At 47.6% G+C, this 25683-nt stretch overlaps 1 protein-coding gene and 1 long non-coding RNA gene across 8 annotated transcripts in view; one reads left to right on the top strand and one right to left on the bottom strand.

Moving 5' to 3' along the window:
* The window catches only part of PVR (PVR cell adhesion molecule), a 52351-nt gene extending 33818 nt beyond the window's left edge, over positions 1-18533 (top strand). For 6 of the 7 annotated variants that reach the window (XM_061139548.1, XM_061139546.1, XM_061139547.1 and 3 more), the window contains 6 exons: positions 340-630; positions 2936-3053; positions 13220-13368; positions 14512-14631; positions 16260-16291; positions 16735-18533. In XM_061139548.1, the coding sequence (XP_060995531.1) occupies positions 340-630; positions 2936-3053; positions 13220-13368; positions 14512-14631; positions 16260-16291; positions 16735-16800 (776 nt within the window). In that variant the 3' untranslated portion in view covers positions 16801-18533. The remainder of the gene's footprint in view (positions 1-339; positions 631-2935; positions 3054-13219; positions 13369-14511; positions 14632-16259; positions 16292-16734) is intronic. The other variant, XM_061139549.1, reaches the window with a different exon arrangement.
* On the bottom strand, positions 7143-13213 carry LOC133054505 (uncharacterized). Its single transcript, XR_009692472.1, has 2 exons — positions 12068-13213; positions 7143-10517 (listed from the first exon to the last, which is right to left on the bottom strand). It is a non-coding gene; the product is annotated as an uncharacterized LOC133054505 (long non-coding RNA).
* Positions 18534-25683: the final 7150 nt, after the last annotated feature.

Consider the following 25683-nt stretch of genomic DNA (forward strand, 5'->3'; position numbering starts at 1 on the left):
CAGTCCTTCCTGAGTCTTCAATACTGCCCATCACAGAGCCAGATACCGTATTCAATTACCAATCATAATTACATATATTGAGCACTTATTACCTGCCAAGTACCGTTTTAAGAGCTTTATCTATAAATTCTCATCGCTGGTCATCCTCCCCTTATCCCCAGTTGACAGACAAGGACACTGAGGCGCGGACTTGCCCAAGGCCACCCTGTGGCTGGGGCAGAGCAGGGATTTGAACATGGCCACATCCGGTATCCTCATCTCGGCACTCCCCTGCTGCTGAGATGTTTGTTGCATGACTGTTGGCGAGGCGTAACCCGTGTCTTTTGCTCCTCTTCTCAGCCAAGCCCCAGAACAAGGCTGAGACCCTGGACATCTCGCTCAGCCCGAACCCTGTGCCGGTGGCCCGCTGCATCTCCAAAGGAGGTCACCCACCTGCCCGCATCTCCTGGTCCTCAGATGGAAAGACCAATACCACCCAGGTGCCAGGGCCCCTGCCCGGCACCATCACCGTCATCAGCCTCTTAATCTTAACACCTTCCAGCCAGATGGACGGCAGAAACGTCACCTGCAGAGTGGAGCACGAGAGCTTTAAGGAGCCGGAGGTGCTTCCCATGACCCTGGCTGTGTCCGGTGAGTGGGTCTAAGTGTGAGCAAGGGCGGGAGGGGCTGCCAGACTGTCTCCATCCTCCCCCTGCCATTGGCCAGCTGTCTCCACCCTCTCCCTGCCATTGGCCAACTGTGTCCACCCTCTCCCTGCCATTGGACAGCTGTCTGCACCCTCCCCTGCCATTGGACAGCTGTCTGCACCCTCCCCCTGCCATTGGACAGCTGTCTGTACCTCCCCCTGCCATTGGACAGCTGTCTGCACCCTCCCTCTGCCATTGGCCAGCTGTCCTCACCCTCCCCCTGCCATTGGCCAGCTGTCCTCACCCTCCCCCTGCCATTGGACAGCTGTCTGTACCTCCCCCTGCCATTGGACAGCTGTCTGCACCCTCCCTCTGCCATTGGTCAGCTGCCCTCACCCTCCCCCTGCCATTGGACAGCTGTCTCCACCCTCCCCCTGCCACTGGACAACTGTCTCCACCCTCCCACTACACTGACTCCGAGGGGCACTTTCAACATTACATCATTTCATCTTCAGAGCTGGCTCTCTGACTCTTGCCTTAACACCCATCCCCACATCATATACACCGACTCCCCTGGGCCATAGATAACCCTGTCCTTCATTGTCTATATCAGCTTCTTTTTTTTTTTTTTTTTCCTTTTGGCCATACCACAGGGCATGTGGGATCTTAGCTCCCTGTGCCTACGTGCATGCTGTCACTTCAGTCGTGTCCAACTCTTTGCGCCCCCATGGACTGTTCCAGGGTCTTCTGTCCATGGGATTCTCCAGGCAAGAATACTAGAGTGGGTTGCCATGCCCTTCTCCAGGGGATCTTCCCCATCCAGGGAGTGAACCCGAGACTCTTGTGTTTCCTGCATTGGCAGATGGGTTCTTCACCCACTAGCACCACGTGGGAAGCCCCTTAGTTCCCTGACCAGAGATCAAACCCATGCCCCGTGCAATGGAAGCGCTGAGTCTTAAACACTGGACTGCTAGGGAAGGACTCTGCCTGTTTTTTATACCACAGTTCACACTGCTCCCTGGTGGCCGCTGTCTACACGGACACCCCACGAACACTCTCTTGAGCCCTCACACAGTGCCTACACCCTCTTCCCTGGGCAACTGTCCGCACTGACCTTGTGCACACTGCTACACTGCTTCCTCACCATCAATACCATCTCTTGTGTTTCCTACACTGCCATAATACCGTCTGGGCTTCCCAGGTGGCGCTACTGGTAAAGAATCTGCCTGCCAATGCAGGAGATGCAAGTTTGATCTCTGGGTCAGGAAGATCCCCTGGAGGAGGAAATGACCACCCACTCCAGTATTCTTAGAAAATTCCACAGACAAGAGGAGGCTGGTGGGCTACAGTCCATGGTATCGCAAAGAATTGGATGCTACTGAGCACACACACACACTGTTGTCTACACTGGCTCCTAAGGGCTCCAGACAGCATTGCCCTCACTGTCTACACCACTCCTTTAGGCCACCAGCTGAAGGCAGTTGGCAGTTGACCACTGCTGCCTTGACACCCTGCATTTTCTACTCAAGTTCTCCTAGATACTCTCTCACACCGACCCACAACAATGTCTACACTGGCTGTCCTGGAGAACTGCCTACATTGTCCCCACCCCCACCCCCCATGTAGTCTACATTCCCCTTTGCTCCACTGTTGTCTACACTGGCTCATCTATGGACTGGGTCCTCCCATCACTGTCTGGACTGACTACTCCCTGCCTGACAGTTGCTCCACTGTTTACACCCAACCCCCTCAACTGGATCTGAGTGAGGACGGTGTCTATACTGACTCCTTCCCAACACACATATAAAAACACCCTGTCAAAAAAAAAAAAACAAACAAACACCCTGTCTCATTGGCCTTCCCCCTGGGGACTTTAAAAATCTTCCCTGTTGATCACATTTGAGTTGGGTAAGACGCAGACTGAAATGTGGTCACCCAGGATTCTCTTCTGCAGGACTTGTCAGAGCCTTGAATATGCTCACGTGTGTTATGAACACCCAGAAGGAGGCCTTTTCTCACAGGACGTCCCAGGCATGCCAGGACCTGGTTTTATAGGGAAAACCAATAGAGAAGCAGGTCCTGAGAAACGCTCTCTTTTACCCCCGTCCTAGCATCCTGCTGAGGACTCCCAGGCTTCTATTCTTGGGGCAGAAGCTGGAACCCATTGCCCAGACCCCTCCCAGGCCTCTCCACCATGAGCTGTTCCCCAAACCCGCCAAGGCCCTCTTCCTGTTGTGACATGAATCCCAGCTATCTTTGGGCCCCTTGAAGGCTCCCTGTCTCTGAGCCTGTGTGTCTGTTTATCCCAGCCCCCCCCGAGGTTTCCATATCTGGCTATGATGACAACTGGTACATCGGCCGTAGAGGGGTTGCCCTGAACTGTGACGTCCGCAGCAAACCAGAGCCCACAGGCTACAGCTGGAGCACGTGAGTTCCTGGGTCAGAGGAAGGAGGGGCTGGGGGCCTGGACTCCAGGGTTTGAGGGAGGAGGGGTGTAGCAGAAAAGTTAAAAACAAAACAAGAAGTCAACTGTGGGCCCCCAGGAAAATATCTTGTATGCACAGAGTTAATGAGGTGATAAAGTCCAGGTTTGTCGACACACCTACTCTTTATGGAGTGCCTGCTGTGTGCCAGGTACTTACCTGCACGCCACATGATCCCCACTCTCTGGCCACAGTTTGCACTATCGCCAGGCCCGGGTTAAAGATCTGCCCAGGAGCTGTGGTCATCTGCCCGGACACACAGGTATAGAGGTGACTGTCCTGTCGGCATCTGGCTCCAAACCCAATCCTCTTAAGCCCTGGGCTGTGCCACCTCCCCAGCCACCTTGTGTGACCTGCTCAGTGACCTCTTACAGAGCAAATACTGTCCCGTCCCCATTCTCATTTTTAAAAATATCTATTACTTGGCTGCATCGGGTCTTAGTTGCAGCACATGGGATCTTGTTGTGGCGCACAGACGCTCTAGTTGTGGCATGCATGCTCAGCAGTCGCAGCACACGGGCTCAGTTGCCCCAAGGCATGTGGGATCTTAGTTCCCCAAGTGAAAATCGCTCAGTCGTGTCTGACTCTCTGTGACCCCATGGACTATATGGTCCGTGGAGTTCCTCAGGCCAGAATACCAGAGTGTGTAGCCTTTCCCTTCTCCAGGGGATCTTCTCAACCCAGGGATCGAACCCATGTCTCCCGCATTGTGGGCTGATTCTTTACCAACTGAGCCACAGGGGAAGCCCAAGAATGCTGGAGTGGGTAACCTATTGCTTCTCCAGGGGATCTTCCCAACCCAGGAATCAAACCTGGGCCTCCTGCATTGCAGGCAGATTCTTTACCAACTGAGCTACCAAAATTCTTTACCAGCTGAGCTACCAGGGATCAAACCCACATTGCAAGGCAGATTCTTAGCCACTGGAAGCTACCACCAGGGAAGTAGCCCCCTCCCGATTTTCTTGATTGAGGAGCAGAGCAATCAAAAAACTTCCTCAAATTCCTATTGAGACCAGGGATAAGAGTGGGGAAAGATAAAGGCAAAGGGGTAAACGATTTAACCTCATTTTTATTGGGCCCAGTTTTTCTTATTACAAAAATAACTTTTGAGCACTGTAGAAACTCTAGGCAATATGGTTATGAGTAAAAAGAAGAAAATAGCTCCAATAGTCCTGTACTCAGTCATCTCCGGAAACATCACTGTTACCCCGTGTTGTATATCCTTCCTGTCCTTCTTTCAGTATTTCTTTTTTTTTTTTTCTTTCAATATTTCTTAAAGAAAGAAAGAAACTGTGCTGTATGTATAATTTTGAAAACTTTCCTCTGTCCATGAATACATTTCTTTCATTTTTGTTTCATCTTTGCCACACCTCACAGCATATCTGATCTCAGTTCCCTGACCAGGGATGAAACCCACGCTCCTTTGCAGTGGAAGCGCAGAGTCTTAACTGCTGGGCCACCAGGAAAGTCCCTCTTGTGAACACCTTTCCAAATCAGGGCACATAGATCTACTTTCCCTCAGCATTTTATCAAGAAATGTTTCAAGCCTACAGAAGTCTTGTAAGCATTTTCCAGTAAACATTCAAAAGCCCACTATGTGGATTCTCTCACTAACATTTTCCTGGACTTGGTTTATCACATTCCTGCCCTTCAATCCATCCCTCTTGCCATCTATCCAACAGTCCTCATCATTTATGCATTTCAAAACCCCACCACCTGCTTCTTTGAGGGGCTAGGACTCTATCACAAATGAGGCTGTCAATGACATAACCAGTCCCACCTGGGGATACAGAGGTGCTTTCCCGTTCTCAACTATGCAAATGTCGTGGTGGCGGACATCCCCGTCTGTCCACCTCTGTGGACAGCCAGTCACATCTCAATGGTTGGCCAGCGGAGCTGCCAATCAAAGGCTTTTGATTGGTATTGACAGCTGGCCTTTACCTTCCTGTCTCAAAGCACCGCAATTCAGGCTCACGAATCATACAGCCAGGTTTCCATGCCAGCCCTGCAGAATACCCAAACCCATGCCCTGATCTCCTCTGTCCATTAAACCAGTGTTTCTTTCTTTCTTTTTAAATATTTATCTATTTATTTGGCTGCACCGGGTTTTAGTTGTGCCATGTGGGATCTAGTTCCCCGACCAGGGATCAAACGTGGGCCCCCTGAACTGGGAAGGCAGAGTCTTAGCCACTGGCCCACCAGGGAAGTCCCTAAACCAGTGTTTCTTGACTACTTACTGTGTGTCGGATGCTACTGACCCAGGTGCTGCATGCTAAGTCACTTCAGTCGATTCCGACTTTTTGTGACCCCATGTACTGTAGCCCGCCAGGCTCCTCTGTCCATGGGATTCTCCAGGCAAGAATACTGCAGTGGGTTGCCATTCCCTCCTCCAGGGGATCTTCCCCACCCAGGGACTGAATTCGCACCTCTTAGGACTCCTGCATTGGCAGGTGGGTTCTTTACCACTAGCACCACCCACAGGCTTCGGTAAATGAAAAAGAACCAAATTCCCCCCTCTCGGATCTCCAGATCTGGGGAGAGAAACAAACAAGGTAATGTCAGAATTCCTTGGTGGGTCACAAGTTATGTTTCCACATTTTCACTGCCAAGGGCCCCTGGAGTTCAATCACAGGTCAGGGAACAAAGATCCCACAAGCTTTAGGACATGGCCAAAATTAAAAAAAAAAACTTTTTTTTTAATTTAAAGAAAAATAAACAAGATACCATTTTTAAGGATGGAGTGTGTCAGGTGGTGATAAGTGCCGTGGGAAAGATCGTGCAGAGGATGTGGGGGGTCGCTACAGTTGAAAGAGGGTAACCAAGGAAGGTGTCACAAAGGTGATGTCTGAGTAGAGGACTGAAGGTGAGAGTGAGCAGTGTGGGTACCAATGGGAAGGGCATTCCAGGCATGGGGAACAGCATATGCAAAGACCCTGAGGTGGGAACATAACTGAAGCGTTCCAGGGTCAACAAGTCAGCCACCATGGATATAGAGGCAGGAGCAAAGGGGTCAGTGCATCAGGGGGCCAGTTTGTGTGGGACCTGTGCCCGTCGTCAGGACTTTTCCTTTACGGAAGGGCTCTGGACAGAGCGCTGAAGAACTGATGCTTTTGAAGTGTGGTGCTGGTGAAGACTCTTGAGAGTCCCTTGGACTGCAAGGAGATCAAATCAGTCCATCCTACCTACAGGAAATCAACCCTGAATATTCATGGAAAGGACTGATGCTGAAGCTGAAGCTCCAATACTTTGGCCACCTGATGCCAAGAGCCGACTCATTGGAAAAGACCCTGATGCTGGGAAAGATTGTAGGCAGGAGGAGAAGAGGGCAGCAGAGGATGAGATGGTTAGATAGCATCATCGACTCAATGGACATGAATTTGAGCAAACTCCGGGAGACAGTGAAGGACAGGGGAGCCTGGAGGGCTACAGTCCACGGGGTCGCAAAGAGTCGGACACGACTTAGCAACTGCACAACAACAACTGGGCAGAGGAGAGACTTTGGTTATGTTCTTTTTGTTTTTAATGTTTATTTATTTTTGGTCGAGTTGCGTCTTAGTTGCTGCACGCGGGACCTTCCTTGTAGCGCGTGGGCCTCTCTCCAGTCATGGTGCGCGGGCTCCAGAGTCTGTGGACTCTGTGGTTTGCACAGACAGGTTCTCTAGCAGAGGTGCCTGGGCTCAGTAGTTGTGACTTGCAAGCTTAGTTGCCCCTCAGCATGTGAGATCCCAGTTCCCCAACCAGGGATCGAGCTCACGTCCCCTGGACTGATTGGCAGGCAGATTCCTAACCACCAGGCAAGTCCATCTGTGCAGATTTTGAACATGGGGCAGACGGGGTTTGCTGATAGGCTGGAGGAGAGTGTGAGCGGCAGAGTTGGGGGAACTCCAGGCTTGCTCTGAACTTGTATTATAGATGTCGTGAGAGTTTCTATATTCCTGCTATACAGTGAGTGCCGGGGTCCAGCCCCAGCAAGATCCAGGGGAACCCTCAGGATGAACGGCGTCAGTGAATGAGAGAGAGAGTGAGACAAAGCTCGGGGGCTAAGTCTGAAGTTTATTTTTGCACGGCCCCTTTATACCCTTAACGACATCTTTGGGGGAAGTGCATATTGCTTACACACAGGACATCTCAAAACAGTACAGCAACTTGACCTTCAACAGAAACTGGATGTCACCCACATACTTTTTCGTTCACAAGAGTCTTTCTTATCATTTGGCCTTCAGGCCTGCTGACATTTTATGGCTTGCACCTGGTGGGACTTAAGCAACTTCAGTAGCCGACCCTGTTTTTCTTATAATTAATCTATTTTCTTTCTAATAAGCGTCATCTCTATGGGAACTAGATAGGATTACATTTTTACAGAACAGAAATGCAAAGGACTGCAGAAACAGCAGATATGGCACAAAACAGGCTCTTAGTCTAAAAGTTAACCACCTGCAAGAAGTCGCCAGCTAATCTCTATCTAAAGAATTTTCTATTAGGCACATTTGTGGCTATCATATTTGTGGAGCTTTTCTCACCCCGCGAAGGGGCCTATGCTTAACAGTTTCTTTTGTTAGCGTACGGCGCTTAGGATGTTTAGAACAATCAAGAGCATTTTGTGCAATGAGATCACACATTTATCAAACAAGCCAGAATGCCAGCAAAATGTTTGAATGGAAGCATTTCCTTCATCTCTGGCCCCTTCATAGGGTACCAGCGTCCAGAAGATTTATTAATTAGAGTTTTAAGTTGGTCCTCATTCAGTGAAAGAGGAGCAGGAGAGCTCTGGGCAGGCAACACAAGAATCTGCAACAGGGCAAACAAGAACAGCAGCAGAAAAAGGGAGGAGGATACAGGGTAGGGCAGAGGCCGAGGCCACCCTGGAGGGTCCCTTATCCTAGACGGCCTTGCCTGTCAGGTTTTTTCCTCGTGACCTCGTCATGGATGGGGTCCCGGACGGCCTTGCCTGCATTTTCTTCATGACCTCGTCACGGGCGGGACGTCCCATAACGGCTCCCGACATCTCCCCCTTTTTTATTTTTTAAAGCAGCCAGATGGATCTCAGTTGCAAGATTCTGAGTGTTCTGCTGAAGAGTTCTGACGATACAAGGGAGAATAACAATAATAATAAGAATCAGCGCTATTAGAGTGGTGTAACTGAGAACAGTAGATAAGATATTTTTGGCAGAGATAAAGTTAGAGAGAGTTTTAAAGAAATCACTGGCAGCTCCAGCGGCAGTAAAATCCAGCCAAGAATGCTCGATTGTTCTAATCTGTCCATGCGGTCTATCTAAATCTAAACTTATGCTGGAGCTATTTCACAGGGACCAAAGCTCTGATGGAGCAAAGGTGTTTTAATCAACATGGCGTGGGCATATATACTGTAGTTATTTTCAGCAAAGATAAATATTAAAATTTTAGGCTTACAGAACACAAGGCGATCTCTATTAAAGAGAGAAGAGGGTACTTATCACCATAATGAGAAACTAACGAAGGAAATGTCTGGATTTTTCAGCCCAGGGAAAGGCGTGCCTCTCCCCTCAATTCTTGAATATTTAGGAATTAATAAGGGCCAGAGGTTTCCTGACAGATCCATAACAGCAAACGGGAAGCCTCCTGTTAAATGCTTTTTGACAATTCCTCCTATTTTATCACATCTGCAAAAAAGGTCTTGACCAAACGAGTTTGGCCAGTATTAACCAACCTTATAGAAAGGCGACGATAAACAACAAATACAATTATCAAGACAATCACTAAAGTTACAGCTTTAGACCCGATGTTGTAGGTAATACTTTAAAACCATCTTTGTGGGTTTAGCCCGGATAATTTGTTCAGCTAAAGTTTTCAAATTAGTGGAAGAGGGCAGATGTTTAGAAAAAGTTTTAAAGATTTTCTTTTGCAGTAATAGTACATTTAGAGAGGCATTATCATGTAAATGAAATTTGATTTGTTCTCACTTGTAGGTACTATGATTGAATTGAACAGGAGTAACACAAAATTGGCAATTAATACAAGTTACTGATTAAATTGTAAGTGGGACACAGGCTTGTATAAAATATGACTGATTATAGCGAAAGAAATAGTTACAATGATCACGACTGGTCCCCGTGAAATGTCCGGTCCGAGCTTCAAGTTTTCTGGTGTTGGCAGCAAGTTTTTATGTTTTATATATGTCTCATAATTCAGGCCCAATTTGTTTATTGAGGACGATTCTAGGAGTAGGAGGAAGAGAGTGTCCTTCCACTGTCAAGCCAGCCAAGAAGTCCTTTGTCATGGTAATGTTTCAATATAGTCTTAGTAAACCTTTTAAGCCACTTAAGCAGCATGATATATAATGTTTTTTGTTCTTTCCCTAACTCTTTCCCTAAAGTTTTAGTAGTATAAACATGGTTCACAGACAAAGAAAGGGCCACAATGTCCGAAAGCCTTCTTTTGGAGGTAGGATGAAAGCCCAAATTTGTCGGCCGATGTTTATGCATAATTTTTCTGGGCCCAGGCAATGGAAAGACTTCATAGCCTAAAGAAATGTTAATTAGTTTTTTCTTCTCCCCAGGGTGTGAGGGTTACAGGGAGGGGGCATATGTGCGGAGTCATTGGTTGATTTGATCTATCTTTTCTCCGTCTATTTTATGACCTGTAATAAAGGTGGGGGGGTTGGATAAGTAAGCTCAGTTAAGTTTGGGAGACACAGGCTAGCAGGAAAATGTATTCAGGACTCCGAGGCGTTCCCTGTTGAGAGACCAAATTTTTTCTATAATTAGTTTGAGAGGAAGGTTTTTCCTACTCCTGGAAAACATAAGATTCAAACCTGTAATTTTTTAGATAGAAACCATAAAAGTTATAAGCATATTCGCTGGTTCATTCAGTCCTTTGTTAACTTTTGTGAAGTCATCAGGGTTTTCATTAGAATATTAAGACATATTAAAATGTTAAGAACTCTATATAATTTTTAGGATATCTGTATTAGTAATTTTACCATATATTATAACATGAGCAGATTTATTACTCATTTGATAATCTTTTTTATGTAATTTAACCAACGAAATAAACTTATATTAATATCTTTCCCTGGGATGTTTCAGGGGCCCTCTGAAGCATCCCAAAGTTAACTAGAAGCTAAAAGCGCTTCATCAGAATAATTTAGGAAGTTTTGTCAACAAATAACAGAAAGGTTTAGAGCATTCAGTCAGATGGGACTACAGGTCACTGTGAAACAACAGCTATTTACTCAGCCAAAGTAACAATATAGGATTTTAGAGGCAAATATAGAACAGACCATTTAAGAGGTAAATAAACTTAAATCTATTGTCAAATGCAGTTCAACATCTGAAAAAAGTGTGTTCTTTTAACAGAGAGAAAAGTCAAATTCGAGTTTTTGCATCAGCTTACTTTTATTCATTAGCAGTCCCAAACTTCTTTAGTTTCTCTGTAAAAGGAAATCAGTGTTTAGTAGTAAATGTTTCAAAATCTTATTTTATTTGGAAATGACCTAATTATTTAATAGACTTTCAATACTTAATTTAGCATAACCCTTAGAAATTTAAGTTACACCAATCTGGAGAGACAATTGTAGACAAATATTCTTAAAGAATAATTATTTTTAATAGAGTTTATATATAAACTCATATCTCACTTACATTTATTAGAAGTTTCTTTATTCGAGGTAATTTTCTTGTTGACAAACTTGTAACAGATATAATACTTAACTTATATTAAACCTAGGTACAATGAAAATATTTTACTTGATGTTAATTGTTTTAAGACATGTCTATATTAGATAGGTCGACAAACAAACATTAATATCAGGTATTTAATACTGAATATTTTCTAGTTCACCTGAACCTGGAATTTATTGTTTAATTTAGAATTATTTTATTTGTAAGCACTTACCTTTTTTTAAAGCCAATTAAATAGAGCTCATTTACAAATTAACCTAAAAAATATTACCCAGAGACAAAGACACACCAAGACATATTTAGACAGACACAGTGCAAGATCTAGCTTCATTTTTTAAGACTGGTCATGAATTAGATATTACAGTATAAGATTTACTAGTTTATAAAAGGTTGAAACAAATAAAAAATTTAAAGGCTTTTTAGATTCCTGCGTCCAGGACCGGGGGACTAGAAAAACGGAAGGATAGGAAGGGCTAAGGAGAGGAAAGAGAGAGAGAAGGGGAGAGAGGTCAATAAAGTCTCTTGTTCCTTACCAGTCGGGGCACTCTGGCCAGTTGTCCACGTCAGGAGGAGACCAGGGACTAAAGGGTCCCAGTTGCGGTCGCTGGGTCTGGTCCATTGGCAGGCAAGCTGGCCTCTGAGTACCCCGAGTGGTCAGGATGTCAGTCTCAGCGAAGAAGAGTCCCCACCAGTAGCAGGACGGGGGACCCCTTCCAGGGCCCGAAACCGGGCTCTTGTCTAACACTCGGAAATGAACTGTCCGAGGAGACACATGTGCTGACAAAGCAAGAGACTGCATTGGGAAGGGCACTCGGGTGGACAGCAGGAGGGTAAGGGAACCCAGGAGAACTGCTGTCTTCTGGAAACCAAGGACATTGCTCCTGTACAAATGTGAAAAAAGATTGAACGCTGGTCTTCTTAATTTTAACTACTCGGCGGTTAAGGAGTTGCATTATGACTCCAATAAAAAGCTGTCTTCCTTTGACTCACTGTTACCCGTTTCTGTTAGTAATTAGAAGAAGAAAAAGGAAAGAATGTTAATCTTAGAAAAGAAAAAAGCTGGAAACTACCCACCTTTTTACCCTACCTTTCTTACGTAGAGGGGCCTTTATTGCCCTAGTGGGGTCTTTTCTCAAACCTACCCACGTTTTTCACCCTACCTTTCTTACGTAGGGGGGGCCTTTGGTGCCCTAGTGGGGTCCTACCCACCCTCCTTACCCTACCTGTCTTATGCAGGGGGGCCCGCGGCGCCCGGGTTGGGGTCCTAGCTGTTCTGAAAACTGGACGATAAGAGACTTACCTTTGGGTCCCTGTTCGGGCACCACTCGCCGGGGTCCAGCCCCAGCAGGATCCAGGGGAACCCTCAGGATGAACGGCGTCGGCGAATGAGAGAGAGAGAGAGACAAAGCTCGGGGCTGAGTCTGAAATTTATTTTTGCACGGCCCCTTTATACCCTTAACGACATCTTTGGGGGAAGTGCATGTTGCTTACACACAGGGCATCTCAAAACATTACAGCAACTTGACCTTCAACAGAAACAGGATGTCACCCACATACTTTTTCGTTCACAAGAGTCTTATCATTTGGCCTTCAGGCCTGCTGACATTTTATGGCTTGCACCTGGTGGGACTTAAGCAACTTCAGTAGCCGACCCTGTTTTTCTTATAATTAATCTATTTTCTTTCTAATAAGCGTCATCTCTATGGGAACTAGATAGGATTACATTTTTACAGAACAGAAATGCAAAGGACTGCAGAAACAGCAGATATGGCACAAAACAGGCTCTTAGTCTAAAAGTTAACCACCTGTAAGAAGTCGCCAGCTAATCTCTATGTAAAGAATTTTCTATTAGGCACATTTGTGGCTATCATATTTGTGGAGCTTTTCTCACCCCGCGAAGGGGCCTATGCTTAATAGTTTCTTTTGTTAGCGTACTGTGCTTAGGATGTTTAGAACAATCAAGAGCATTTTGTGCAATGAGATCACACATTTATCAAACAAGCCAGAATGCCAGCAAAATGTTTGAATGGAAGCATTTCCTTCATCTCTGGCCCCTTCATAGGGTACCAGCGTCCAGAAGATTTATTAATTAGAGTTTTAAGTTGGTCCTCATTCAGTGAAAGAGGAGCAGGAGAGCTCTGGGCAGGCAACACAAGAATCTGCAACAGGGCAAACAAGAACAACAGCAGAAAAAGGGAGGAGGATACAGGGTAGGGTAGAGGCCGAGGCCACCCTGGAGGGTCCCTTATCCTAGACGGCCTTGCCTGTCAGGTTTTTTCCTCGTGACCTCGTCATGGATGGGGTCCCGGACGGCCTTGCCTGCCCGGTATTTTCTTCATGACCTTGTCACAGGCAGGACCCCCCATAACGGCTCCCGACAAGTGAGTGCCCCAACACCAGTTACTCTAGGCCCCCGACTGAGACCACTTCCTCACCCATCTGTCTCTCCTAGGACCAACGGAACCCTGCCACCCTCTGTTGTGGCCCAGGGCACTCAGCTCCTGATTCATACTGTGGACAAGACCATCAATGCGACTTTCATCTGCCTTGTCACCAATGCCCTAGGGACCAGCCAGGCAAACGTGACCGTCCTGCTCAGAGGTGAGGAGCCCCCTGGGTGGGGAGAACAGAGGAACTTAGGATGGATATCAAAGTAGGATTCCTTCTGAGGGAGGGGTTTAGAGGTGGTCCCTGGTTAAAGGAGTCCCTCAACCACAAGAATGCTCCCAAGCTCCCATTCTTTCCCTAAGCCCCTTCATGGAAGGTTCAACAGGCTCAGCTTTACTGTCTGTTAACTCACCATCTGAACCATTGAAACCATGGTACAGGCCCCTGGGCACAGCCCCTCTGCAAACCCAGGGTGGGGTAGTTGCATAATACCTCTTCCCAATGGACTCAGGCAGGCTTTCCCAAGTATATTAGACAGAACTCTGTCATTTGCAATTGATAGAAGCACAACTCAAAATAACCCAGGCAAAAATGGGACTTTATTAGAAATTCACCTTTAGGTATGATTAGATCCAAGTGCTCCAACTTTGTAATCCAGGAACTTTTCTTGACCTCTATTGTGTCTGCTTTTCTTTTGCTGGCTTTATTCCCTGGCGGGCTTTCCTCTCAGGAAGGTAAGATGATCCCCAGCAGTTTATAGGCTCACAGCCCACCAGTTTAGTAATCCCAAGAGAAAGAATACACCACTTTCAATAGCTCTAGCCAGAGTCCGAAGGCTGGCTCTCATTGGCTCAACTTAGGTCACAGTCCACCCCCACCTCATGAACCAGTTGCAGCAGCCAGAGGGAATGGAATGTTCTGATTGGCCAGGCCCAGGTCAAAGTCCCATCCTCCGGCATCTACACACTGCTATATTTAAAATGGATAACCAAGGACCTACTATATAGCAGGTGGAACTCTGTTCAATGTTATGTGGCAACCTGGACAGGAGGGGTGTTTGGGGGAGAATGGATACATATATATGTATAGCTGAGTCCCTTCGCTGCTCACCTGAAATTAACACATCATTTGTTAACCGGCTCTACCCCAACACATAATAAAAAATTTAAAAAAAAGAAAACCCAAGTCCCACCCTAGGAACCAGAGGGTGGAGTGAAGCTCAGCTAAACCATATAGACGGAGGGAGGCAGAGCGGTAGCCTCCTTCAAAAGTGAAGTCTAATATTTTGGGGGGCAGGTGAAACCCCCCCCCCAAAAGTCTCTCAGCTTAAATCTCTGCTTCCTTCTCTTCTGGCAGAAAGTCCTAGGGAGCAGCCACAAGAGGGTTCGTCCTCTATGACCATTATCATCGTGGCCTCGGTAATCCTGTTGGTTTTCATGCTGGTGCTGTTTTCTTTCCTCTGGCACAGAAAGTCCCGTGAGTCCCCTCTTTTTTGACATATCCCCCGCCTGCTTGTTGTAAATGAACATCACCACAGCCACCACAGTTAAGCACCTACTATGAGCCTACAGGCTCTGTACTAAGCCTTCCACGTGGCAACCTCTCTGTGAACCCTCATGCCCACACCATGAGGTTCCCCCGTTGGACAGACAGGGACACTGAGACCAGGGAGTTTTATTCATTGGATCATTGATTCATTTTTACAAAGTGGGAGCAGCTCCCGTACACAGTAAGGACTTTGGCTTTCAATCCAGGTGACATAGAAGCTCCTGCCAAAGGGATGCAGTGTAGAATAACACTTAACCCCCTCACCCCCCCCCCCCACTTTCCTTCATCTGCCTTGCTCAGGACTGGCTCCCTGAAAGGAGGGGTTGCCCCGATCCCTGGCTCTGAAAGGTGCCCAGATCCCTGGCTCAAGGGCTTTGCAAGGCTGTTCCCCTGCCTGGAGCCCCCTTCCCCATGGCTCCCTCTGGCAAAGTCCTGTGGCTAATTCTGTAATCACAAGAGCTACATTTTGCCGAGCACTTTCTCTGTGCCAGGCACTTCTTGGGCACAGCCCCCTTGAATGCTCACCACCACCCTGTAAAGAGAGTCCCTCTGTGAGCCCATTTTACAGATGAGGAAATATTTGCTCAGAGAGGTGACATTACCTGCCAGCTGGCACACAGCTGGAAAGTCAAGAGATGAAGGTAGATCTGTTGGTTACAAAGTTTTATTCGTTCAACCACTAAACAAAAAGGCCTCCTCACATCCCACTGGGGAGACCTCTCCTCCAGGGAGCCCTCCCTGATCTTCCCCTGAAATGAACCAAGCACCTGCTCTGGTCTTCTCCACCCCCACCCCTTGCCCACTCAGGGGCATCATGGTGTGGGGACTTGTCTGTCTCTCCAGTGGACTGAGAAACCCAAGAGCATAGAGCTAGAACTGTCAGTCATGGCTGTGTCCCCAGCACCACCTACCACTGGATCAGGCACAAAAGAGGCATTTGAGGAAATGTTTGCAGAATGCATCATATCCAGAGCCAGACTGCCTGTGCCTGAACCCACAGGAGTCACCATGGGCAAAAGCCTTACTATGACTCAGTTTCCTCATCTGTGAAATGGGCATATCCATACCTGTTAATGTAGACCCAGCACTTACCGTAGCATTTGGCACATTGTAAGCCACACACTGGGTATTTTTGTCTGTTTTGTTTACCTCTCTATCCCCAGCACCCAGAATGCATCTGGCACAAAGTAGACATTTGCTATTTGCTGAATAAATCCTTGTTGGATGGTTGAGGAAACTGAGGCACAGAGAGGTTAAGTCAATTGCCCATGGTCACACAGCTCCTAAAGGACTGGGATTTGAACTCTTCCGTCTGGTTCCAGAGCCCATGCTCAATAAAGATTTATGTCTACTTAATAACTGAAGGAATAACGAGATGAAGCCTATACCCCAGCTGTGTTTTTAAATGTAGAAACCATTTTGGGACATGACTCCCCCATGTCAATAGCAGAGCCGGGACTTAGAATTCAAGGGGCCTGGTCCCCCACGTGTGTCTTCTTCCCATGCTTTCCAGCATTGCCATTCACTTCTGATCACTTCTCCTCCTGTCTCCTCAGGTCAGAACCAGTACAGTCCCTCTACTAATGGGGTAAGTATGGTGGTGGAGCTGAGGAGAGGGTGGGGGTCTGCACGAACCTCAGATTAATCGCCGTGGGCTTTCCCAAGAAAGGGCCAGGCATCTCTGTGCACCCGCAGCACTTAACCGGGGAATCTGCATTTTCAGATCTCCCCTTTCCTTCCCGTTCCTGACCATACCTGGAGAAGTGCTGCCCTGGCTTCCACGGTTGGGAAAGGAGCAGGCCTGCAGCTCTCTGCATGCTGGGCTTCGGCAGGAAGAATTTTTGTTATAAGGGCTTGAGGCTAAAGTTAGGAGAGAGGATGAGATGGTTGGCATCATGGACATGAGTTTGAGCAGACTCCAGGAGATAGTGAAGGACAGGGAAGCCTGGTGTGCTGCAGCCCATGGGGTTGCAAAGAGTTGGATACAACTGAGCAACTGAACAAGAGGCTAAAATTTGCATATTTCCCTAGATGGTCAGATATTCAGCTGTTGGCAGCAATCAATCCCCAGATCCACCAACAGAGGGCACCAGGTGACAGCGTGGACACTGGCTGGTGAGCCTGGAGCTGGTGAGGACCTGGATCTTCCAGCTGGACTCCCTCCCCTGCCTCAATGGAGGAAGTCTCCCTCCAAAGACACTGGCCACCCTTTCCCTGCCAGACCTCAAGGATGCCCTCTCTGCCTCACAGCATGGCGACCCGGGCGGAGGGCAAGTTCAAGGGTCTACAAGACTAGCCTCAGGTGGAGTCATTCGCTACAAGGACTATGGAACTCAGGAAAGCTGTTTACTTGCGGACATAATTTACTACACTGCAAGGATGAGATCAAGAACAGCAGTGTGAAAAAGCTCACAGGGCTGGGTCCCGGCACAAGCTTCTGGTTGTTCAGTCCCGGTGGAGTCACGTGGACAGCACTTACTTCTCCCAGCAATGACGTGTGACAGCACACACAGAGTGTTGCCAAGCAGGAAAGCGCGCCTGAGCCTTGGTTTCCAGAGGTGTCAATCATGTGGACATGGCTGACCACCCATGCAGCTGACCTTGGTACCAACATAGAAAGAGTTGAAGAAAGAGCACATGCATGATTAAGCGTGTCTGACTCTTTGCAACCCCATCGGTGTCCATGGGATTCTCCAAGAAAGAATGCTGGAGTGGGTTGCCATTTCCTCCTCCAGGGGGTCTTCTCGGCTCAGGGATTGAACCTGTGTCTCTTGCATCTCCTGCATTAGCAGGCGAATTGTTTACCGCTGTGCCCACTGGGAAGCCTGTCACCAACATAGGTCAAGCCATTATTGTGTGGGCTAATGCCCCCGCCATGAATTCACACCATCGGCATAGATTATCCTGTATAGCCCACAGCCCCAGGTAAACAAAGCCTTCTATCAGCCAGGACATTCCAAAGAAGGGCTAAGAAGTTACTTCACAGGAACCAGGGGCAAAGGGCCAGGTCTTTTTTTGAACAAGGTTAATTCTTTCCTGCATAGTAGGGCCACACAGAATGTCACAGCTACCAGAGGTTTATTTGGTAAGAATTTGACTTCTGGCCTTGAGTGTCTAAATCTCTGATTTAGTTGAATCTCGGTGGCTTACAAGAAATAGTCACTGATCCTTGTCATCGGAAGAGAACCAGAGGCTGGAACTCAGCTGCCCCGGGACTGTCCAAGGAGCAGGAGCAAGTGGTGGCCCTGAACTGATGCGGTCCCAGGAGAGCACCTGTGGCCAGCGTGCTGGGGTTAACAAGACCTTGGTCATCCACAGAGGAAAGCAGGAAGTTGTTTCCAAAACAAGGAGGAAAAAATAGATGCTGAAGAATGAGACGCGACAGCTGGGCAGCACAGGCTGCCCTCAGACCTGGAGGGACATAGCCCAAGCCCCAGGACGAAGAGCTTCTCTGATACTCTGACTTGTCTATTTTCTAACTGTCCGTGATCGGGGGGGCGGGCCCAGAATTCCCTTGTCTATTGGAGAAAACAGACAGATAGAGACCTTGGGGCAGAATGCTAAACCGGAGAACAGGCCATGAGTCACTCTGCAAGAGACAGTGAGAAGGACATGTGGGCTTCTGTCTGGGCAGATGGGAGAATGCAAACCAGAGAAGGGTGGGGAAGAGATGGGACCCAGCCAAATGGGAGGGGTGAGGGCATGATGAGGATAGCAGGGCTCCACAGTGCAGGCGCATAAAGGGAGACTGGTTGCCTAGCTGCCACATAAACCCCTTGTCCGTTCCCAGCCCCCAAACACCTTATTAAAGTTAATTTATTACACCTCGAGTGGCTGTGTGCAAGGGGATCTCTTGTGGGAACTGGGGAGGAACAGAGCTTTGCCCAAACCATCACCATGAGAGACAGAAACAAAGGCGTGGAGGCAAGACCTTGAATCAAGAGGGCCACAAAGAGGGACTGCCCTGGTGGTCCAGTGGTTAAAGCTCCCAATGCAGGGGCCCCGGGTTTGATCCCTGGTCAGGGAACTAGATCCCACGCGCCGCAACTAAAGACCCTGAAGGCCACAACTAGAACCAAGCACAGCCAAACGGATAAATGGTGGTGGTGGTTTAGCTGCTAAGTCATGTGCAACTCTTGCAACCCCATGTTCTGTAGCCCGCCAGGCTCCTCTGTCCATGGAATTTCTCAGGCAAGAATACTGGAGTGGGTTGCCATAACCTCCTCCAGGGGATCTTCCCGACTCAGGGATCAAACCTGCAGCTCTGGTGTCTGCTGCCTTCTCAGGCAGATTCTTTACCACTGGACCACCTGGACTTCAATGTGCACACCTTAATTTTAAAATGCTGTATTGCTAAAAAAAAATTCTAAGCATCAACTGAGCCTTCAGTAAGTCATCATCTTTTTGCAATAGTAACACCAAAGATCACAGATCACAGACCATGATAACAGATAGAATCATAAAAAAGCTTGAAATATTGCAAGAATTACCAAAATATGATACAGAGACACCAAGTCAGCAGATGCTTTTGGAAAAATGACACACACCGACAATGTGGAGCTGCTCAATTTATTTTAAAAAAAAAAGCACACACACAGTATCTTCCAAGTGTAATAAGGCAAAGAGCCATCAAATGAGGTGGGACTATACATAAAACCCTCAAACCAAAAGTTATAAAAAGATATCAGGGGTGCACTTTGAGTTTATTTGCACAGAAGTAATAAAGTGAGGGTTTAACTCAGTCGCTCAACAGATGAATGGATAAACAAAATCTGGTCTATCCATACAATAGAATATTATCCAGCCATGAAAAGGGATGGGGTACTAATGCATGTGACAGTCTTGGAAACATGATGCTAAATGAAAGAAGCCAGACACAAAAGATCACTTCTTGCATGATTCCATGTAAATGAAATATCCAATATAGGCAAATCCATAGAGACAGAAAAGAGATCAGTATTTACTGGGGCCTGGGGGAAGGGGGAATGGGGAGTGGCTGCTTAGTGGGTTCAAAGTTTCCCTTTGGCATGATAAAAAACGTTCTAGAAATAGATAACTGATGATTGCACAAGATCATGAACCTACAAATGCCACTGAATTGTACACATTAAAACGGTAAATTGTATGTGGGTTTTGTCACAATAGAGGAAATAATTTAAAATTTTTATTTAAAGAATTTTTTCATTCCCCAGAGATTATTGGAAGAATTTTCAGGAACCAATTAAACTCATGAAGGGCAGGTGAATTGTTGGAGAAAAAATAATATGCTAACTGTTAAAGAAAAAATTACTTAATGACACCAGTTAAAACATGGTGTTCTCACACACTCAGTCACATCTGACTCTTTGTGACCCCCTGGACTGTAGCCCGCCAGGCTCCTCTGTCCATGGGACTTCCCCAGGCAGGAATACTGGAGTGCGTCACCACTCCCTTCTGTAGGGGATCTTCCTGACTCAGGGCTCCAACCCAGGTCTCCCGCATCGCGGGCAGATTCTTTACCATCTGAGCCACCAGGGAAGCCCAAGGCAGACTTTTATTTAGGGAGATGGGGTCATCACCTTAGGTATAGGGAGCATTGCCAAGGGGAGAGGCACTGGACCCAAGTCCAAATACAGAGTGGGCACGTGGCAATTCATAGCCAAGGAGCAGGCTGGGAGTCAGTGGATGGAAAGCAACTAAGAGGCGGTGATAGGGAGCAAGAGCCCTGTGGGGCTTCTGGGCGCAAAAGCCTTTCTGTGTCCCCCATTTCTTGATTACAGGAAAGATGCTTCATTCAGCCTCCCTGACCTTCCCAGAGTTCCAACGGCAGGTTCAAACAGTTGCTATGAATATTAGGGAAAGGAGAGGATGCGGAGACAAGGGAGGAACAGTCAAGAGAAATATCAGTGCACCCTTGGAGCAGGGTCCTGGCTCACCCTCAAGGGATACACATAAACAATATCTTTGAGCTGTTTTGCACACACTGGAACCCCCACTAGATGGGAGAAGTTAAGGGGTGTGCAGCCCACAAGGACATAGACCCCAGACCGGTTGGCACCAGAAGGTTGGCGATGCTGACTCCCACGTACCTCACCACCAACCAATCAAAATGTCCATGAACTAATCGCGCCCTCTGTGAACCACTATTATAAAACTCCTCACCGGAGTTCCCTGGTGGTTCAGTGGTTAGGACTTCACACATCAACTGCAGGGGACACGGGTTCTATTCCTGGTGGGATAACCAAGATCCCATGTGCTACGTGGCATGGCTAAAAGTAATATTGACCATAAATTAGGAGCTTCCCTGGTGGCTCAGTCATCAAGAATCCTCCTGCCAATGCAGGAGACTTGGGTTCGATCCAGGAAGATCCCACTTGCCGAGGAGCGACTAAGCCTGTGCTCCACAACTACTGAGCCTGTGCTCTAGAGCCCGGGGGCCACGACCAGTGAGCCTCCCGTGCCAAAAATCCTGAAGCCTGAGCGCCCTAGAGCCCATGCTCTGCAACAAGAGAAGCCTACTGCAATGAGAAACCCATGCCCCACAACTGGAGAGTAGCCCCCACTCGCCACAACTAGAGCAAAGCCCGTGCAGCACTCAAGACCAAACACAGCACCAAACAAATAATAACAAATTATGTTAATAATCACAATAAACAAATGTTAAACATATGTTAAAATAAAACTCTTCACAAGCCCCTGCAGGTCAGGACACAGTTTCAAGGTCATTAGCCCCCTGTCGTCCCCTTACCTGGCAAAACAAGAAAGCTGTTCTTTTCCACTTCTCCCAAAACTGTGTCTCTGAGGTTTAGTTCAGCAGAGGGGTACAGAGGCTAGATTCAGCTTCAGTAGCTTCAAGGGTAAGAAAGAGTTTAGCTATGCCAACCTAACAGGATTCTTACCGGATCAGATATCACCTGGGGGTGGTGGGGTGGTGGAGGAAGAAGAACCCAATCAGACATCAAAGGAAGGCAGTTCTGGCTGAACTGATTTAGAAGGATTCTTGCTCAAAATGGACAAGGCCAAGATAAACAACAGAAGTCAAATGTCAATCCTACTGGGAAAAAGTTCAAGAAAGCTTAAGCAGAGTTCAGTCAATGAGAGAAATGTAACAGTGGGGGTGCTTCAGGCTCCAACAGCAGAAAACCCCTCTCAGCCCTCCCACCCCCACCCCAGACTCCCCAGGCTGAGGTTACAAACAAAGAACTGGATTGTCTGATTCAACTCCAGGTACTATGTGTGATGTTCAGCTCTGCTTCTCTGCTGTTTATTCTGTTTTCCTCCACATACTGGCTGTCATCCTCAGGCTGGTGCCAAAGTGGCTGTTGCATTCCAGCCATCACAGCCAAACAACTATGGGGAGAAGCAGCCCACTCCATTCTGGGAGAGCTTCCCCAGGAGCCTCCCCTCAGCTCTGATTGGCCAGCACTACCCACTGCTCAACCAATCCCTGGTCAGAGAATGGGACCACCTGGGAGTGAGGCAGGAGAGAGATGGGCTCTAGGCTCAGTTCAGTTCAGTTCAGTTCAGTCACTCAGTCGTGTCCAACTCTTTGCGACCCCATGAATCTCAGCACACCAGGCCTCCCTGTGGATCACCAACTCCTGGAGTTTACTCAAACTAATGTCCATTGAGTTGGTGATGCCATCCAACCATCTCATCCTCTGTCGTCCACTTCTCCTCCTGCCCCCAATCCCTCCCAGCATCAGAGTCTTTTCTAATGAGTCAGCTCTTTGCATCAGGTGGCCAAAGTATTGGCGTTTCAGCTTCAGCCTCAGTCCTTCCAATGAACACCCAGGACTGATCTCCTTTAGGATGGACTGGTTGGATCTCCTTGAAGTAAGGGACTCTCAAGAGTCGTCTCCAACACCACAGTTCAAAAGCATCAATTCTTCTGCGCTCAGCTTTCTTCACAGTCCAACTCTCACATCCATACATGACCACTGGAAAAACCATAGCCTTGACTAGATGGACCTTTGTTGGCAAAGTAATGTCTCTGCTTTTTAATATGCTGTCTAGGTTGGTCATAACTTTCCTTCCAAGGAATAAGCGTCTTTTAATTTCATGGCTGCAATCACCATCTGCAGTGATTTTGGAGCCCAAAAAAATAAAGTCAGCCACTGTTTCCACTGTTTCCCCATCTATTTCCCATGAAGTGATGGGACCAGATGCCATGATCTTAGTTTTCTGAATGGTGAGCTTTAAGACAACTTTTTCACTCTCCTCTTTCACTTTCCTTAAGAGGCTTTTTAGTTCTTCTTCACTTTCTGCCATAAGGGTGATGTCATCTGCATATCTGAGGTTATTGATATTTCTCCCGGCAATCTTGATTCCAGCTTGTGCTTCCTCCAGCCCAGTGTTTCTCATGATGTACTCTGCATATAAGTTAAATAAGCAGGGTAACAATATACAGCCTTGACGTACTCCTTTTCCTATTTGGAACCAGTCTGTTGGTCCATGGGCTCTAGGCTAGGCATTTATAATTATCCTCCTGTTTACATTTCCTGGGGAAAGAGGCAGGCAGGCTCTAGGCTAGATATTTACAATAAGCCTCCTGTTTGCACTTTGAGTTAGAAATAACAACAGGAACAGGGTAAATAACTGGACTTTGTCTCCTGTGGACACTTTAAGATAACAGTCACAGCAGGGACAGAGAGAGACTAAATTCTGTTTGAGTAAAAGATCAAGAGGTCACACATTTCCCATCCTTGGGGCAAGGGAGACATAGCACATGTGCAGAAAGACTCCTTGGGGGTCCAAAAGGAGGAGGCGCCAACCCATAATAGGTAGTGCCAAGGCCCTCCATAGACCTCTGGGATGAAATCCATCTTGGAAAAAGTTGCGCATCCTTGTTGGGGAGGGTCCTAGGGCAGGTCAGGTGTGAAAAAAGAAGTCAGATAATTGGCCAAAGGTAAACAAAGACCTGGGCTTCCCAGGTGGTACTAATGGTAAACAATCTGCCTGCTAATGCAGGCGACGTGGGTTGGACCCCTGGGTCAGGAAGATCCCCTGGAGGAGGACATAGCAACCCACTTCAGTATTCTTGCCTAGAGAGTCCCATGAACAGAGGAGACTAGTGGTCTACAGTCCAAAGGGTCACAAACAGCCGGACACAACTGAAGCAACTTAGCACACACGCATAAAGACCCAGAAGAATTGCACTGTATTCTGTGCTCCTCCTCAGTGGGGGAAGCCCACACCCTCTCTCTCCAGGTGAGCATCTTGCTTCTGTCTTAACTAAACAAACTGTTTCTGTGTGCTCTGCCACTTGTTGTACTATGCCTCCAATAATAAACCTTGCATGTTTTTTCACAGCTTTTGCCTCCTTAAAACATTCTTGCTTTCAAATGGAAGCGAGAGACAGGGAGATTCTGCTTCTAGCCTCTAGCCCTTTGTGGTCTGGTGCCTAGGACTCCTGGTTTTCACCCAGGTTACCCAGGTTCAATTCCTGGGCAGGGAACTAAGATATCACTTCAAGTCACCACTCACTGCTGCCTCTGTGAGATTAGGAGGCTTGGACCAGCCTGGACCTGCTTTCTGGGGCTGAAGAAAAGCCAGGATGAAGACTACAGCACAGAGGATGGAGCTAACATCTGGTATTAACAGTGACCAGTTTCCCTGGCAGCTCAGCAGTAAAGAATCCACCTGCTAATTCAGGAGACGTGGGTTCGATGCCTGGTCGGGAAGATCCCCTGGAAAAGGAAATGCCAACCCACTTGGGCTACAGTCCATGGGGTCACACAGAGTTGGACACAACTGAGCGACTAAACAACAACAACAATTAACAGTGATGCTCTCTGGGCAGTTGGAAGCTGGCTGAATTTTACTCTCTTCCTTTTGAGTTCTTTCTGTCTAAATGTTCTAAATAAACCTTGACTTTCCTTTTAATAGTTGTAAGAGGAATCAAAGTCATTAGGTGGGAGGGAGGCAGGAAGGAAGGACGGAGAGAGGGAGGGAGGAGAAAGAGAGAGAGAGGAGCTTTAGGAACTGGAAAATCTAGAATAACTGGCTTTGCTTACTGCCCTGCCTCTCCCTCTCCCAGCTCAGAGAACATTTGATCCTGAAGTCTAACAGGGAAAATTCATCAGAATCCCTGTGGCCCCTAAACTCCACTTCTGGTGTGCCCCAAATTCCTACCAGAATGAAGCCGGTCTGGGCAATCTGATTGCAGCCCAAGATTGGGGCAATGACCTTGGAAATAAAGGCAGGGTTTGCAACAATCCCTCTGAGGCAGATGGACAGAGCAAACCTCAAAATAGCAGTAAAAGATCCTGGAAGAATTCTGACCCCAGGAACAGAACCGGAACACCACCTCAAGACCTTCCAGGCTGTAGAAACCGTTTGGGAGGCGAGGATTGAAAACACCTCCAGGGAAACACACTTTCCATGAGCAGGGTCACGAATCTGGGAGGCAGGGCAAGTCCATAGACAAGGTGGATGATAATTACAAATAACAGGCATTTACTGGCCCCTGCCTGCAAAGTCTCCTTACTCCTCCCAATAGCCCCATAAGTAAGGGTGTTTGCCCCATCCTCCAGAGGAGGAAACCAAAGTTCCAAGAGGTGAACTCTTTCGCCCAAGATCCCATAACCAAGTGGTGGCAGAGCTGGGCTGAGAGCCAGGCTCACCCACTCACAGCAGGGCAGTCCTGGAATCTGCCTCGAGATGTTCAGACATCTGGACCATGCCCGCCTCGAGACAGTTCAAAGTCAAGATTTCTTTCCTGTCCCAACCTAAGGACTCTGGGATTTCCCTGGTGTCCAGTGGTTAAGACTCAGTGCTGACAATGCTAGGGGCTTGAGTTCAATCCCTGGTCAGGGAACTAAGATCCCATGTGCCACGCAGAGCTGCCAAAAGATTTTTTAAAAGAAGAAGAAAAAGGAAAAGAAAGAAGAGTGTTCCAACCTGGGGACTGTGGAAGATGCCAATCTGCTGAAGTGTGTCCAACACACACACACACACACACACACACACACACACTGCTGTGTGATGTATGGTACCCTG

Source organism: Dama dama, chromosome 4 (assembly GCF_033118175.1).
Source record: "Dama dama isolate Ldn47 chromosome 4, ASM3311817v1, whole genome shotgun sequence".
Lineage (NCBI taxonomy): Eukaryota > Metazoa > Chordata > Mammalia > Artiodactyla > Cervidae > Dama > Dama dama.